This window comes from Garra rufa, chromosome 13, assembly GCF_049309525.1.
Source record: "Garra rufa chromosome 13, GarRuf1.0, whole genome shotgun sequence".
Lineage (NCBI taxonomy): Eukaryota > Metazoa > Chordata > Actinopteri > Cypriniformes > Cyprinidae > Garra > Garra rufa.
In genome coordinates, this window is record NC_133373.1 from 44,391,582 (window position 1) to 44,408,485 (window position 16,904).

General features: G+C 30.6%; 1 protein-coding gene across 1 annotated transcript; it reads left to right on the forward strand.

Annotated features, from left to right (window-relative positions):
* Positions 1-1,606: 1,606 nt before the first annotated feature.
* taf1a (TATA box binding protein (TBP)-associated factor, RNA polymerase I, A) lies at positions 1,607-16,013 on the forward strand. Its single transcript, XM_073816712.1, has 11 exons — positions 1,607-1,869; positions 3,309-3,475; positions 5,346-5,459; positions 5,540-5,735; positions 10,314-10,429; positions 12,394-12,552; positions 12,634-12,700; positions 12,867-12,990; positions 14,413-14,567; positions 14,718-14,793; positions 15,764-16,013. The coding sequence occupies exons 1-11, from the start codon at positions 1,746-1,748 to the stop codon at positions 15,795-15,797; spliced, it is 1,332 nt and encodes a 443-aa protein (XP_073672813.1). The 5' UTR covers positions 1,607-1,745; the 3' UTR covers positions 15,798-16,013.
* Positions 16,014-16,904: the final 891 nt, after the last annotated feature.

Genomic DNA, 16,904 nt, shown 5'->3' on the forward strand with positions numbered 1-16,904 from the left:
TCTGAAGTCCCAATCTAAATCAAATGATTCGCGATCTACGCTCCAAAGTCCCAAACTGAATCAAATGAAACACGAATCGTGCGCCAAAGTCCTGATCTAAATCAAATGATTTACAAACTCGCTTGGAAGTCCCGATCTGAATCAAATTATTTGCAAACCCACTCCAAAGTTCCAATCTAAATCAAACAAGTCGCAATCCATGCCCCGAAATCCTGATCTGAATTAAATGATTTCTGAATTAAATGATCCATGCTCCGAAGTTCCAATCTAAATCAAAAGATCAAATGATCACATGATTCACGATCCGAGCTCCAGAATCCTGATCTGAATCAAAAGATTCATGAACCCACTACAAAGGTTCAATCTAAATCGAATGATTCACTGTCCACTTGCCGAAGTCCCGATCTGAATCAAATGATTCGCAAACCCACTCCGAAGTTCCAATCTAAATCAAACGAGTCGCAATCCATGCTCCGAAGTCCTGATCTGAATTAAATGATTTACGATCCATGCTCCGAAGTTCCAATCTGAATCAAATGATTCACGAACCTGCTCTGAAGTCTCAATCTGAATCAAATTATTCGCGATCCATGCTCCGAAGTCCCGATCTAAATCAAAAGATTCACGAACCTGCTTGGAATCCCGATCTGAATCAAATGATTCGCAAACCGACTCCGAAGTTCCAATCTGAAACAAACAAGTCGCAATTCATGCCCCAAAGTCCTGATCTGAATTCAATGATTTACGATGCGTGTTCCGAAGTTCCAATCTGAATCAAATGATTCACATTCCGTGCTACGAAGTTCCAATCTGAATCAAATGATTCACATTCCATGCTTCGAAGTTCCAATTTGAATCAAATGATTCACATTCCGTGCTACGAAGTTCCAATCTGAATCAAATGATTTGTGATCTACGCTCCGAAGTACCAATCTAAATCAAATAATTCACAATCCGCGCACCTAAATTCTAATCTACAGTAGTCAACATTTAAAGTGGCTCAAAACCTTTCATCAAACTTGTCCTAAATCAAAATCAACACCTGTTCTTGTCTTAGGACAACTTTGATAAATGAATAAATGATTTGCAATTCGAGCTCCGAAGTCCTGATCCCCTTGTCAAAAAATCCTAAAGGATTCCAACAAGAAATTTGTATAGGAATTTCTATCATATTTTGAAACCATTCCTATAGGATTCCAGTAGGAATAGTCTTATATGACAAAACATAAATATCCTGTAGGATCATTCCTATAGGATTTTAATGGGATCCAAATGGGTGATTGTTCATGTTTCTCTATATGGGAAATCTAAATATGCACTTTTACACTATTGCAAACATTTTCCCATTCTGTTTGCACATTTACAAAATGTATCTAAAATTTTCCTTTAGCATTCAGAAAACTGGATGTTGTGAATATTAATTTAGAAACAATGTTTTCGTAACTTAATGCGTTTTATAACCTCTTATGTTTAAGCATCAGCGCATATCGATCATTTTTTGTCATAATCGATTAAACAGCCTGCGCGTTGTAGGTGTCATTATCCTCCAATGCGGCAGGTGGCGCTTTGAGTCGGTCACGCTCTCCGTTTGTTTCGAAGAAGGAAGCTTCTGTTTACGCGCTCACGTGTTTCGAGTTACACTCAGATCAAAACGCGTTGATTGAGTACTTTTTATAAGTTATTTGAGTTATACGATCTTCATAATATTTTCCAGAGGAAATCAAGTGCCCGCGAAGCAGCGCGATATGGATGATATAGAGGATGAGCTCAATGTCGCAGCGCGCTCGGAGTCTCCAAAGGAGAGCGTCAGAGATCATGAATCGATTAAACTTGCACATCTTCTCCACCAGTCTCATCAAGGCACCAAAGGTAATGTCCTGATGCCATATCATCATTATTGTGACCCTTGACCACAAAAACAGTCTTAAGTAGCACGGGTGTATTTGTAGCAATAGCCAACAATACATTGCATAGGTCAAAATGATCGATTTCTCTTTTATGCCAAAAATCAATAGGATATTAAGTACAGATCATGTTCCACGAGGATATTTTGTAAATTTCCTACGGTAAATCTATCAAAACTTAATTTTGATTAGTTTCATGCATTTCTAAGAATTTATTTGGACAACTTTATTGGCGATTTTCTCAATATTTTGATATTTTTGCACCTCAGATTCCAGATTTTCAAATCGTTGTTTATCTTAACAAACCATGCATCAATGAAAGGCTTATTTATTTAGCTTTCATATGTTATATAACTCTCAATTTAAAAAAAAAATTGACCCTTATGACTGCAGTTACCTTTATTTTGTGGTCCAGGGTCACAAATAAATAATTTACAATAACTTCCAAGTGTTTTTTTTTTATGGTGTAGTCTCATAAATGAACGAATAAAAATTATGTCATTGAGTAATATCTAAACTGAAGTAGCTTTTCATTCAAGCAGTGCTGGGTGGATTACAAATTGTAATCTGTTATTGATTATAAATTACATGAGTAACATAATCTGGATTATACATGTTAAGTGATGCAGTCTGACTACTTTTATATTACTTTTGACCTAAATCATTCATCACATAGACTTGAATGTGATTGTTGAGAACCATATGTGACCCTGGACCACAAAACCAGAACAGGTATATAGCAATAGCCAAAAATGCATTGCATGGGTCAAAATGATCGATTGTTCTTTTATGCCACAAATCATTAGGATGTTAAGTAAAGATCATGTTCCAAGAAGATATTTTGTAATTTTCTTACCCAAAATGTAATTTTTGATTGGTAATATGCATTGCTAAAAACTTCATTTGGACAACTTTAAATGTGATTTTCTCAATATTTAGGTTTTTATTTTTTTTGCACACTCAGGTTCCAGATTTTGAAATAGTTGAATCTCGGCCAAATGTTGTCCTGTCCAAATGAATCCTGACAATAACTTCCAAGTTTTTTTTTTTTTTAACACAATACAAAATACATTGATTGTTCAAAATGATTGATAGTTCTTTTTTGACAAAAATCACTAGGATATTAAGTAAAGATAATGTTCGATGAAGATATTTAGTACATTTCCTACCATAAATATACCATTATAATATATATATATTTTTTTACTTTTAACATTTGGACAACTTTAAAGGCGATTTTCTCAATAATTCGATTTTTTGCAGCTCAGATTCCAGATTTTCAGGTTGTTGTATCTCGGCCAAATATTGTTCTGTCCTAACAAACCATGCATCATTGGAAAGCTTATTTTATCTGACAGTTCTGCAGTCAAGGCAACTCACTCAAACTGGTGTTTTCATTTTCAGGTGGGTTCACAACGACTGACTTCATCAAGTGCAACAGGAAGTGTCTGAATCTGATGAGAGAGGCGATGCTGCAGCATAACTGGCAGGAGGCGGTGGTGTATTTCCACTCTTACATTCAGACACTGGAGGCTAAAACTTATAACGATGTGGAATCATCAGCTTCTGAGGTACATCCACCTGTGGAGCCCTGTCAAATATACTTTAAGTTTTTGTTACACTACCAGTCAACAGAAAGATTTTTGATGTTTTTAAGAAGTCTCTTCTGCTCACCAAGCCTGCATTTATTTAATCTAAAGTACTGAAAAAAATGTAAAATTTTGAAATATTTTTACTATTTAAAACAACTGGTTTCTATTTGAATATATTTTAAAATGTAATTTATTTCTGTGATCAAAGCTGAATTTCCAGCATCATTACTCTAGTCTTCAGTGTCACATGATCCTTCAGAAATCATTCTAATGTGCTGATTTGCTGCTCAAGAAACATTTTCTGATTCTTATCAATGTTGAAAACAGTTGTGCTGCCCAATATTTTTGTAGAAACAAAATACATTTTATTTTTCAGGATTCACAGAGGGATAGAAAGTTCAAAAAGAGCAACATTTAGTTGAAACAGAAAACTTTTGTAACATTATAAATGTCTTTACTGTCACTTTGATCAATTTATTGCATCCTTGATTAGTAAACCAATGCTGTATTGATTTCTTTGAAAAGAAAAAAAAAAAAAAAAAAAAAACGCTAAATAGAAAAATTACATTTTTAAAAATGACAGCGATTGTATTTGAAAATAATGACAATGACGATTTTTGAAATATAACTGAAATAAAATATAAATATTAAATGAAAATCTTAAGTTGTTCTTTTAAACCATTTTATTGATAATAGCAATAATAAAAATGTTTCTTGAACAGTAAATCAGCATTGTTGTAGCGATACACTTCAATAATCTTTCGGGCAGTGAATAGACTCGGGTCTTTGTTTTAATTTCAACTGTTTACTGGATGGTTTCGCACAATAAACAAAAACAAATAAACTCCGGTCAAAAAACTGTGTTGCTCCGTCTTACTTTCTCTCTCTCCCCTGAGCGCCTTTTTCAAAGAGCGCTCAAATACAGTCCCATAACAAGCAGAGCAAACCACTACAGAACAAACATGGGGGTGTTCAACTTACGATTACTCCAGAGTGTTACTTTCGATTTACACATTAATCTAAACACATTAAATAATATCTACTTGAACACTTCCAACTTAATGTTAAATGTAATAATTTAAATTATGGCTCTTACAAGCATATTAGGATGATTTCTGAAGGATAATGTGACACTGAAGACTGGAGTAATGATGCTGAAAATTCAGCTTTGAAATCAGGAATAAATCACATTTAATAATGTATTCAAATAGAAAACAGTTCTTTTTAAATGGTAAAACTATTTCACAATATTGGATCAAAAAAATGCAGGCTTGGTGAGTAGAAAAGACTTGAAAATCTTACTGTTCAAAAGATCACTTTGTTTCCGTGAAAAGAAACATATGCAGTGACCCAATGGATTCTCTGGAGTGAATGGGTGCCGTCAGAATGAGAGTCCAAACAGCTGATAAAAACATCCTCAAGTAATCCACACCACTCCAGTCCATCAGTTAACATCTTGAAAAGACAAAAGTTATGTGTTAATAAGAAACAAATCAATCATTTTTAACTAAAATAGTCCATAATGCATAATAACGCTTCCTCCAGTGACCAAACAAACTCTCTAAACAAAAATGTGGCTGGATTTTGATGTGAGAGACAACAGAAGACAGACTTTTCACTGGAGGAAGCGTTATTATGGATTATGGACTCCTAATGATGGATTTGGTTCAGCTTTTGTCTTAAGATGTTAACTGATGAACTGGAGTGGTGTGGATTATTGAGATGTTTTTATCAGCTGTTTGGACTCTCATTCTGACGGCACCCATTCGCTGCAGAGGATCCATTGTTGAGCAATTGATGGAAATGACACATTTCTCCAAATCCGTTTTGACATGATTATCTCCATCAGATCATCTGGCGTATCGGCACACAGATTCTGCATCATCATCCTAATTCCAGCCCTGACGATTTCAACTCTTTATACGAGCAGCTGAAAAACTTAGGCGTCAATAACTACTCAAAGGTATGCGTTTGCTAAACATCCAGACCTCCTGTTAACCTCATGCACGCTGCATTCAAGCTATGCGTTTGATCGTGTTGTAGATGTGTTTGGAGCACTGCTTTCATCTCCTGCTGAACGGCCAGATGGAAGAAGCCAAGCGGCAGCTCTCTATCGCAGACAGCTGGAGATACGGCAAGAGGTCGATTGCTCAGGCCGAGTTGAAAGGGCTCATCCGTGCCTACTGCAGTTATCTGGATTACTTGGTCTGGAAGAAGAAGAGCTCTGCACCTGAAAGCGGTAAGAAGATCAATAATCTGATGTTAAAACCACTTCTTCTTTCTTGCATCCAGGGCTCTGCGCTTACTTTTATTTTTTAGAAGCACAGTCAAAATTTCAAGAGCACCTTCTAATCAATAATCCAAAAATTTGCCTTTCCATATTTGACTCCTTAAAGTGATTTACAGAGGAATTTTCTTTTTACCTGTTAGTTAATTTGACAACTTTATTAAAAGCATGTCATCTTTTGTCAAATTACAAAAAAAAGTTTTTAAAATTGCTAATTAAAACAACAGAATAAGGACAAGAAGAATAAGAAATATCCTCCAAAGGGCTGTAGCGCAGTGCAGAGCAGGAAGAACAAAAACAGCAGAAATTGAACATAAAAACAGCTGATTCAGAGTTATTGGTGAGAATGAACTAAGAACGAACAGAAAATGAAAATTAAAGATCAATCCAAAGATCATCTAATCAGATTTTGGACTAAATTTGTAGGAAGAGTAGCCAAAAAAAAGCTTTTCATTCTCTTCAATATGGCTGATAGGCACGTTCATGGAAAATGACAAATGAGACATTGTCAGAATCAGCATCAACTCAGGGAATACATATATTTATTTTTAGAAGTTATAAGTGTTTTGGCAAGAATCATATCTCTGGAACAGTAGGTGGCACTGTTTTCAAGTTTCTGAGGCACCTCCAGGACTTTGTTGATGATCCCTACTGGTTTTTGTGCAGATATGTGTAAATGGATCAAAAGATATTGCAAGTTATGTCAGATTTCAAAATGACGGACACATGGTTCAGCTGATCCTGGCAATACTGATATCCTCAGATTTGGCGTGACCCAAGGAATCCACAGACACCAATATTAATTGGTAAAACGTTTTAAATATTAATAAAACGTTATAAGCAAAAATGTAAATTTTTGCTATCTCATGACCCATAGGTGGCGCTGTTCCCAGCTTTGGCATGGACCCTCAGAGCATGGTGTTGATGAAGCATACCAAATTTCATTTCAATTGATCAAAGTTTGGCCAAGATATAGCATCTGAACCAATTTTGGGTTACCTTTGCGACATAACTTTTGAACAAAGATGAATAAAAATAATTTAGTCTTTTAATAGTTTAGTCATTTCTGTGCTGCTTAGTCCAAAGATCATCTGAGCCAATTTTGGGAAGAATTGGATACATTTTCAAAGAGTAGCAGCAAAAAAGCAGAATACTGTACTTTTCAAAATGTCTGCTACTGTAATGGGTGGAGTCTTAAGTAAGGGATAATGCACAGGCAGCCGGTAGTTATCGCAGAAATAAGCCCCGACAGTGTGATCAGGATCTTGTATCACACTGAAGGGGCTTATTTCTGCGATAACTACCGGCTGCCTGTGCATTATCCCGCTTATTACACGGCTACTTGCCACATAAGGAAAAAAACTGGACATGAATATGAATTTGAAACCTTTTATTGGCATATTTGTTTTAAATTAACATTTTTATCCTTCCGCGAAACGATATAGTACCACGTGACTAACATTCAAACTATGTACGTTAGTAAGACAATTTAAATAGATTAATGTCCAAATTTTCCATTGTTAATTGTGGTTGTCCAGTGTTTGTCACAAGATGGCGCCAAACGGTAATCTTTGTTGGCACGGAGGGATTTTAAACATACAAGTAGTACCGGCTATGCGTTATTACTTTGGAGCGGTGATTATTTGAAAAGAACGAACCTGCAAATGTCTCAACTGACCAATCAGAATCAAGCATTCCAAAGAGCCGTGTAATAATGTAAGCTATTGAATGTGATCAGCATGAGGAGAGGAATCAGGGGTACTAAGTTTTATTTTCCTAGAATTAGCGGTTCAGGAGTTATTACCATTTAAATGTTGCATTTTTGAACTAGTGGTGGCGCTATAGAGTTGGTTCTAGAGACCCCAAATTTGGTCAGATCACTATTCGTGGCTATCACTACAAGTGTGCCAAATTTCATAATTTTTCTTTGTTCCATTCATAGGGTTGCCATAGACTCCCATTAGACGAAAATAATAAGAAAACATACAGATACAATAGAGGCTACAGAGGTGGCACAGAAAAAAACGAAAGTGGCTTGTAGGTGTGGCATGAGCGCAATCAAATTCATAAATTCACGTTGAGATCAATGCTTTAAATATAACATTTTGAATACAGAAATATTAAATGATTTAAATAACTGAAAAGATACTTTACAAACTAAATCTGCCAGTAGGTGGCAGCAAGTCACTGATTTAATTGCTGAATCATTCATTCATTTGATTCGTTTGAACAGCTGATTCATTCAGGAATAAAGCAAGTGACTGTCTTTATGAATGGGAAATTGAATCATTGACTCACTAGATTTGTTTAAAAACATACATTCATTTATAAACAAAACAATGCTGTGTTTGACTGGAGATGCACAGCGGCTTAGTTGTGACTTGTTTCAGACCATTTTTGACAACGAAATATAGCAAAATCAGGCGATGGTGTTATATTCAGACAATGTAAGGCACTTAATATTACCTTCATGTTTATTTAAAGGTGCCAGAGAATGCATTGAAACAATATTTTAAATTGATCTCTGGCATCTACATAGAAGGTATATGGCATAGAAAAGAGCAAATAATCTCCAGAAACAGTTTTACAGGTCCATTTACATCCCTAGGATTTGTCCCCAGAATGAAATGGTCTGTTATTGCCTTATTTGGAAGCTTCGTGAATATTAATGAGGAGCTCTGGTCTGATTGGCTGTTTCACAGAGCTGCTCGCTCTCACACAGCTGTAAGGAAACGCATGGAGGAAATATATTTAATTACGGCCGCTTTATTTAACTCTAGCCACTTTTAAAATGCGGTTTGTTGAATCCGCCGACATTTTTCTCTCTCTATTTTGATTACAATGTGTAACGTTATACTGCAGCGAAGTAGTATAATGTAAGAAGTAGGGCTGTGCAATATGGACAAAATAATCATATTGCGATTTTTTGAAGGAATATTGCGATTGCGATTTTATTTGCGTTTTTTTTTTTTTTTTTTTTTTGCTTTTTCAAACAAGCTACATACATACATTCTAAATGTATTCAGTGCACAAGAAGTGCATAACAAAACATTTCACCATGAAATAACATAGTATTAAGTTTAATAAACAAAACTGTAGTAAAATTGTCTTTAAAACAGACAACATAAAATAAATAAGCCATTTTACTTTTTTCCCGGTACTTTAGCCTACTTTGTGCAATAACGAATACATTCAATTCAGTGGAAAAATAAGTCCAAAACTCTCTATTTTAACATTTTGAGGGTTCTAAAATCTTTTGCTTTTTTTTTTTTTTTAGAAATTCTTATGTGTTTTAATTTTTCTGATAATGAAAAAGCATAAACATTTATTTATTTTTAATCAAATTAAAAATAAACCCTTTTAATTTTTGTCAAACAAACAGAAATTTACTGTTAAAATCAATGCGTGGAAGAAAAAATATATTCAGTTTAAAACGTTTAAATAATAATTAAGTGGTTAATCTTGTTGTATTTTTTTTTATCATATATATTGTTTTATGTAAATTATTTAAATAGGAATATATAAACACCTACATTATACTGTACAAAAGTAATACAGGACTAATATTGTTCTGTTACAACCGTACTTTTATTTTGACAGGTTGCAGTGAAGTTTCTGTGTGTATATGATGCTAGTTTTCTCAAATGAAACGGTAAAAGTGAAACTCACAGCAGCGATTTGGCGATTGAGTTTATCTGTTCATGTGAGATGCAAATGCCAAAAATTAGCGGAAGCGTCACGTGTGCTTCAGTCTGCATGTAGTAAAGAAATAAAACGCGTCTCCTCATACATACAGAAGCACACGGAACATGCAGGATTCACAGTAAAACGATCTTTTTGCATTTCAGTTTTCACAGACACTAGTCCATATCGCGATTTGAATTAAGTGACAGACCAACTTTTGATTTATTAATACAAAAATCGACGAATTACGTGGCATTCCGCGCTATAGTAGATTAGGTTTTTATGAATGGAGTCCGCGATCCAGTCCGTGTTTTCTTGGAGGAGACATTGTAATCACGCGACCATGAAGAGACAGAAATGACATGCCTTAGTGTAAATAAGATAAATAACATAAGGCAATTTAGTATGTTTAATAAAAGAACTATGTATAGACCTGTTCTATAGGAAAGATAACCTTAAATGACTTCTATTGTGATGTGGCGCTATATCGAAAATAAAATGAACTTGACGTTCAAGGGGGGCGGGGTGCCGTTGGAGGATAGATAAAATCGCAGCCTTGTGCGGTTTAGAAATCGCATGTGCTTAAATCGCGATTTTTTTGCGATTGCGATTAATTGCACAGCCCTAGTAAGAAGGAAGCAATCTCACAAAGTTCCACTATATTCAACAAAGCTCTGTACACTGCACAATCAATCTCTTATTTACGCTGTCTCTACATTGTTTATGAAAGAATTTGTGCGATATATTTCATAGTGGCATGCTGTGGACTGAAATGGTCGCGCTGTACAGCCCTGCTTGCATGCATCTATCATAAATGATGTTCTTTGTTCATGCTTTTGGTATCAGGGGAGATGTCCAGTAATCACGAGATGCACAGCTACTTCAGACAAGCTTCTGTTTCCATGAAGGAGATCGTCAGTCGGCCTGGAGTCTGGGATCCATTCGTGTTGGGCTACTGTCATGTGAGACTTCATTTCACCTTCTGGAAATGGACTTGTTTTGGGTTTATTTAGACTAAAGTGGCAGTTCTGTTGTCATTTACTCACCCTTATGGTGTTCAAAACAGTCTGTTCTGCTCACCAAGGAATTAATAAAATACAGTAAAAATGTAGAAATATTATTGCAACCTAAAATATCAGATTTTATTTGAATATGTTTTAAAGCATAATTTATTTCTGTGGTTAAAGCTGAATTTTCTGCATCATTACTGGAGTCTTCAGCATCGTACGATTCTTCAGAAATTATAATATGCTGATTTGCTGCTCAAGAAACGTTTCTGATTATTATCAATGTTGAAAACATTTTTTTTTTTAAGTTAAGAAAAAGTAGTTTTATTCCGCAGGGATGCATTAAATCGATTAAAAGTGACAGTAAAGACATTTAAAATGTTACTAAAGACTTCTATTTTAAATAAATGCTGCTCTTTTAAACTTTCTATTCCTCTGTGAATGCTGAAAAATAAATTGAATGATTGTTTCCACAAAAATATTGTGCAACACAACTTAAATTTTGATTGCATTTGGTTGCATTCATTTTTACATTATTATTCTAATATTTAAACACATTTCCCTACTCAAATTAACATTATTGTAATGCAAAAAGAAATCGAATTTTAATCTCTTTAGTTAAGGGATATTTCACTTCTGAGCTTTTTATCCATTTAATTTAGAGATCATATGACAAATACTACGGTGATGTAAATATTATTTTTATTTTTTAAAAATGGTTATTTGGGGAGAAATGCTTCACTGTCAATAATTTTTTGTGCTTAATCATTATTTAAAAAATGCAAAAATATTTTTGAAAAACATTTAATTTGAGTTTTTTTTTTTTGTAATTCTCATTTTTATTAGATTCTCATTACTCTAATACAATTTAAAATCATTAAATTACACTAAATTGGGAAAAAGTAAAGGCAACAAATACTACCTTGATGTACATTTAAATACTTTAAATAAATATATATTTTTGTATTTATTTAATAAAAAAATAGTTTATTTACTTTTGAGAATATTCCTAATTGCCAGAGACTTGCTATATTTAAAAACACACAAATCGTAATTAATTGTCATTTATTAAAAAAAAAAAAAATCTATTTAGCTTTGATTTTTTATTTCAGCTTTAGTTAATGTTAGAACTTATTTTATTAGTTAGTTGACAATGTAACATTTCTAAAAAAAAATTTTTTTTTTAAAGAAATTAATACCGTTTTCAGCAAGGATGCATTGATTAAACATAATAGCAAAGACATTTATAATGTTACAAACTATTTCTATTTAAAAAAAAAATTGTCCTCTTGAATGAATCATTCATTAAAGAATCACAATCTTTTTTCTATTTAGCTTTAATTTATTTGTTTGTTTTTGTACTTATTAATATTTCTAATGTTCATTTAAGATTTAAGTGTTTCGTTTAACATTTTGTTAACATTTATTTTATTTCAGCTGTATTTCAAATCACAAAAATCGTCATTGTCATTATTTGCATATACGATCGCTGTCACTTTTAAAAACATAATTTTTCCATTTAGCTTAATTTCGTTTTTTTAAAGAAATGAAAACAGCATAGTTTTATTAATCAAGGATGCAATAAATTGATCAAAAGTGACAGTAAAGACATTTATAATGTTACAAAAAATTTCTATTTCAAATAAATGCTGCTCTTTTAAACTTTTTATTCATCTGTGAATCCTGAAAAATAAAATGTATGATGGTTTCTAACTGTTTTCAACATTGATAATATTCAAACAGCACATTAGAATGATTTCTGAAGGATCATGTGACACTGAAGACTAGAGTAATGATGCTAAAAGTCCAGCTTTGATCACAAAAATAAATTCCAGTTTAAGAGATATTCCCACAGAAAACAGTTATTTTAAATGGTAAAAATATTTCACAATATTACTGTATTTTTGTGTCTGCTGCAGATGCTGGAGTTTTACGAGGATGAGGAAACCGCTCTGCAGGTGCTGGAGAATTATGCTTACAACAAGGAGTTCCCGACGAACCCCAACGCTCACGTGTATCTGTACGAGTTCTTAAAGAGACACGAAGCCCCACAAGCCAAACTCATCAGCTCATTAAAGGTATGAAATGATTCATTCAATCAGGAACAATATGAAGATTCTCATTAAAATGGCTCTGTTGTTCTGGTTTGTGTCGCTCAGATTCTGCACTCTTTAGTCCCGAGTCATGAACTGATGCTGGAGCTCTGCTCACTCCTGCTGCAAACCGGTACGTATGGAAACTACATTATTAAAAAATATATTACTTTTTGCTGTAACGCGGTAATATAACGCATTACTAATACAATTTGGGTAATAATATTTCTTGTTACAATCTCAGTAACGCAAGTTACACACAACATATTTAACTCAAAATTAGTTTGTGAATTTTCCAGAACAAAAAAGTGATCTTGAAGAAGCTCTGGTCATTTCCATGGACCTTCTGGAGTTTTCCAGCTGGAAATGTGACTTGAAGGCTTGGAACTGTTGTTTGAATATTATGAAGAAACTCAGAAATATGTAAGTTATTGTTAATATACCATAGTATGTCAAATAAGTGATGACTGCTGAATATTTTGATTAATAAATATTTAAATTATTAAATAAATTATATTTTTTAGCTGTTTATATATTAAAATATATAATAAAAATAAAAAAATTATATTTATTAATGTGAGAATTGTTTTATGAATGTATTTGATATTTTGATTAACACATATTTTAATTATTTATTAAATAAATTACTTTTTTAAATTAAAATATATTTTATTAGATAAAAATATATATAATTATTGATAAATATTTTGATTATTGTTATATAATTAACATATATAATTTTATTTTTTATAATTGTGACTAAATATGTACTGTATATGTGTGTATATAACGTATGTCACAATTTTATAAATAAAATTTTATATATATATATATATATATATTATATATAGTTTGTAACAATCTCAGAAATTATTTAAAAAGTATAAATAGTCTGATCTCTTTTTATTTACAGAATAATTATAAAAGAAAGGAACGTATGTGCAAATATATAAACTTTTTATGAAATTATGTTTGTTATTTATGTATTAAAATATATAATTTTATTTGTATTAATTTGAGAATTGTTTTTGAACGTATTTTTGATAAATATTTTGATTAATATTTTAATTATTTATCAAATAAATTAGTTTTATGTGTATGTTTGTGTATATGTTTTTTATTTTATTTATACAAGTATATATTTAACTATAAATAGTCAGATTTTTTTTTACAGAATAATGATAAAAGGAACACATACACAAATATTATTTTTAAATAAATATTATGTTTATTATATTTAAAATGTATTTTTTTTATGATTGTGACTATATATATATGTGTGTGTATTAATCAAAACATTTATCAAAAATACATAAATACATCACAAAACAATTCTCAAATTAAAAAAATAAAATTATATATTTCATATATAAATGATTAAAACATAATTTATTTAATAATTAAAATATTTGCGCATATGTTATATATAACATGTTTTTGTGTTCTTTTCTCATTGTTATGTGAATAAAAGGAGACCATTTGTACTTTTTAAACCATTAATCTATTGAATTTAGACCATTTGTACAGACTATTTACTCTCTTATTTACAGTATATAAAAAGAATAATGATAAAAGGAATGCATACACAAAAAAAACCACATTACACAGTCCTGTTTTGTTACATCATCTTTAAATTGTAAACTTATTTTTGTTAAATCTTTTGTTGCATCCATAAAAATCAGATGGCCATCCAACAGGAAGAGTAGGAAACGCAAGTTATGCATACAAATAATTCAATTACATAAGTCACTTAGGAATTAGAAATTAAAAATGGCTTATTAGGAAGTCACAGTTTGATTCTAAAGATAAAAAAGACCGTTAACAATTCTCATAATGTTGATTTAGAAGGCACAGGAGCTTTGTGAAGAAGCAGTGGGACGAGAGGGGTTCGCTCTGGCTTTCCTTACACTACAGAAGCTACATCGCCAGGAAGGATGCGGCCGAGAATGTCCCGCTTCTGTTGGTCAAGAAAAAGGTTTTGATGTTTACCCGTAAATACAGTAAGTACATGATGATTATTTATGAAACAAAGCTATGAGGCTTTGAGTTTGTAATGTGCTGCAGTTGGTTTCTGAGATCAAGTAAACCCTGTTTTGTTTGTTTGAGTGGATGATATATTAAATGCATTCCTGTTTGTGTTCTGTTTGCAGCCAGAGAATACTACAGAATTGCTCTGAAAGTTGAGAATGAAGCCTGTGGAGAAAAGCTGACGAGTAGGAATCCCAAGTAAGATTTCAAATAACATTGAGATTTTCGAGATTTTCACCAAAAAGCTTTTCAAGTTTCAATTCAGATGTGCTTGATGTTAATTGCATTTTATATTTATTCATTTGTATTTGTTTTATTTATTTATTCATTTATTAATAATAATAAATATATAATTTTATTTACTTTAATGTGACAATTTTTTTGTGAAGTTTTTTGGGTAGGTATTTTGATAAATATTTAAATTTATAATTTTTTTAAAATATAATTGTATAATTGTCACTTTTAATAAATAATAAAATATATTAATGTTAAAAATAATAATATTATTAAAAAATATATATTATAATATTAGTATTTAATTATGTCATTTTTAATAAATTATATTAATGTATATTAATGTAAAAATATATTATAAATATATAGATATATTTTTACATTAATACACATTTTATTTAAAAATATATATTTTTTAATATTAATATTTAATTATATATTAAATCTAAATATTATTATAAAAATATATTTATAATATTAATATTTTTACATTAATATACATTATATTTTATTTATAATATATAAATATCTATATTTATAAATGTATATATTTTTTATAATATAAATATTTAATTATATTATTTGTGTGTATATATTTAATATATTATTTATCATATATATATATATATATATATATATATATATATATATATATATCATAAAAAATAAATTAAATTAAATATATGTATAAATATAAATATATGTATATTAATATATATATATATATATATATATATATATATATATATATATTTTTTTTTTAATACATTATATTGATGTATATTATATTAATATTAATATTTTTTTTACATTAATATACATATATTTTATTTAATATATTTTTTATTACATATATATATTATTATATATTTTTTAATAATATTATAAAAATAATGCTTGATGTTAATTCCATTTTATATTTTATGTCACTCAGGAAGAAGTACAAAAGGAAGAGACTGGATGACTGAAGTCCAAGTGTATTTTATAACAAGTGTGTAAATTTAAGACTCTCTATATTTTTACCAGCAAGTGTAAATATGAGACTTTCAATGGAAATGAAGTGAGTGTCAGTCTGGACTGTGACCAGCAGAGAGCGCAAATGCTGCGTTTATCAAACCTGTTGCTTTCCAGGAGCCAAAGCCTGTTGTGGACAATGAACATTTGTAAAAAGAATAAGAAATAAAAAAAAAATGGAAAACAATAAATCCAAATGTCATTAATACATATATTTAAACAGGAAAAATAATATATTATTACTTAATTATTTTTAGTTTATACATTTTTTATTATTATTATTAATAATAAATATATATTATTAATAATAAATATATTTGCTATTTATATATTTGTTTTTATATTTTATGGAGTTGAACGGATGAACGGTTGTAAAAAGTATAATAAATTAATAAAAAAAATAATCCAAATGTCATTAATACATATTTTTTTTTAAATTATACATGTATTATTTTTAATTATTGTATGGTTTATATATGTATTTTTATATTTCATGCTGTTACATATCTTTTGTTATAAAATTATATTTTAACAAAATGCATGCATTCTTTTTAACACAATTTTTTTTATTTTTTTTTTAAGCATTTTAAAATCAGCAATATGGCAAAATTAAGAACAAAAAAAATAGATTATTTTATTTACTTAATTTGGTTTATTTAATTAGTTTACGACTATAATTCTAACTGATTTACCTTATTTGAGTAGTTTTGACATTTTAATTAAGAAATGTATACAATAAACCTAATATTACGTATCTATAATATTTTATTTTTTAATTTTTATTGTTTTTCTCTTGTTGTAAAAGATCACCAAGGAATAAAAAACAAACAAAGACAGATCAGATATCATTCAAAACAGATGAAAGTCATAAAATCAACACTTTGACCATTTTTGTGGTCTCCTCTCAGTGGACTGTATAAATAGGTTTAGACAGCAGACAGATGGCTGTAATAACAGGACGGTTTGTGTTGAGTTTGTCACGTGTAGCAGGTTTGCGTGTTGCTCATGACCATCTGAACAACACTTATGCTGAGCAACATGTTCATGGACGCTGAATCATC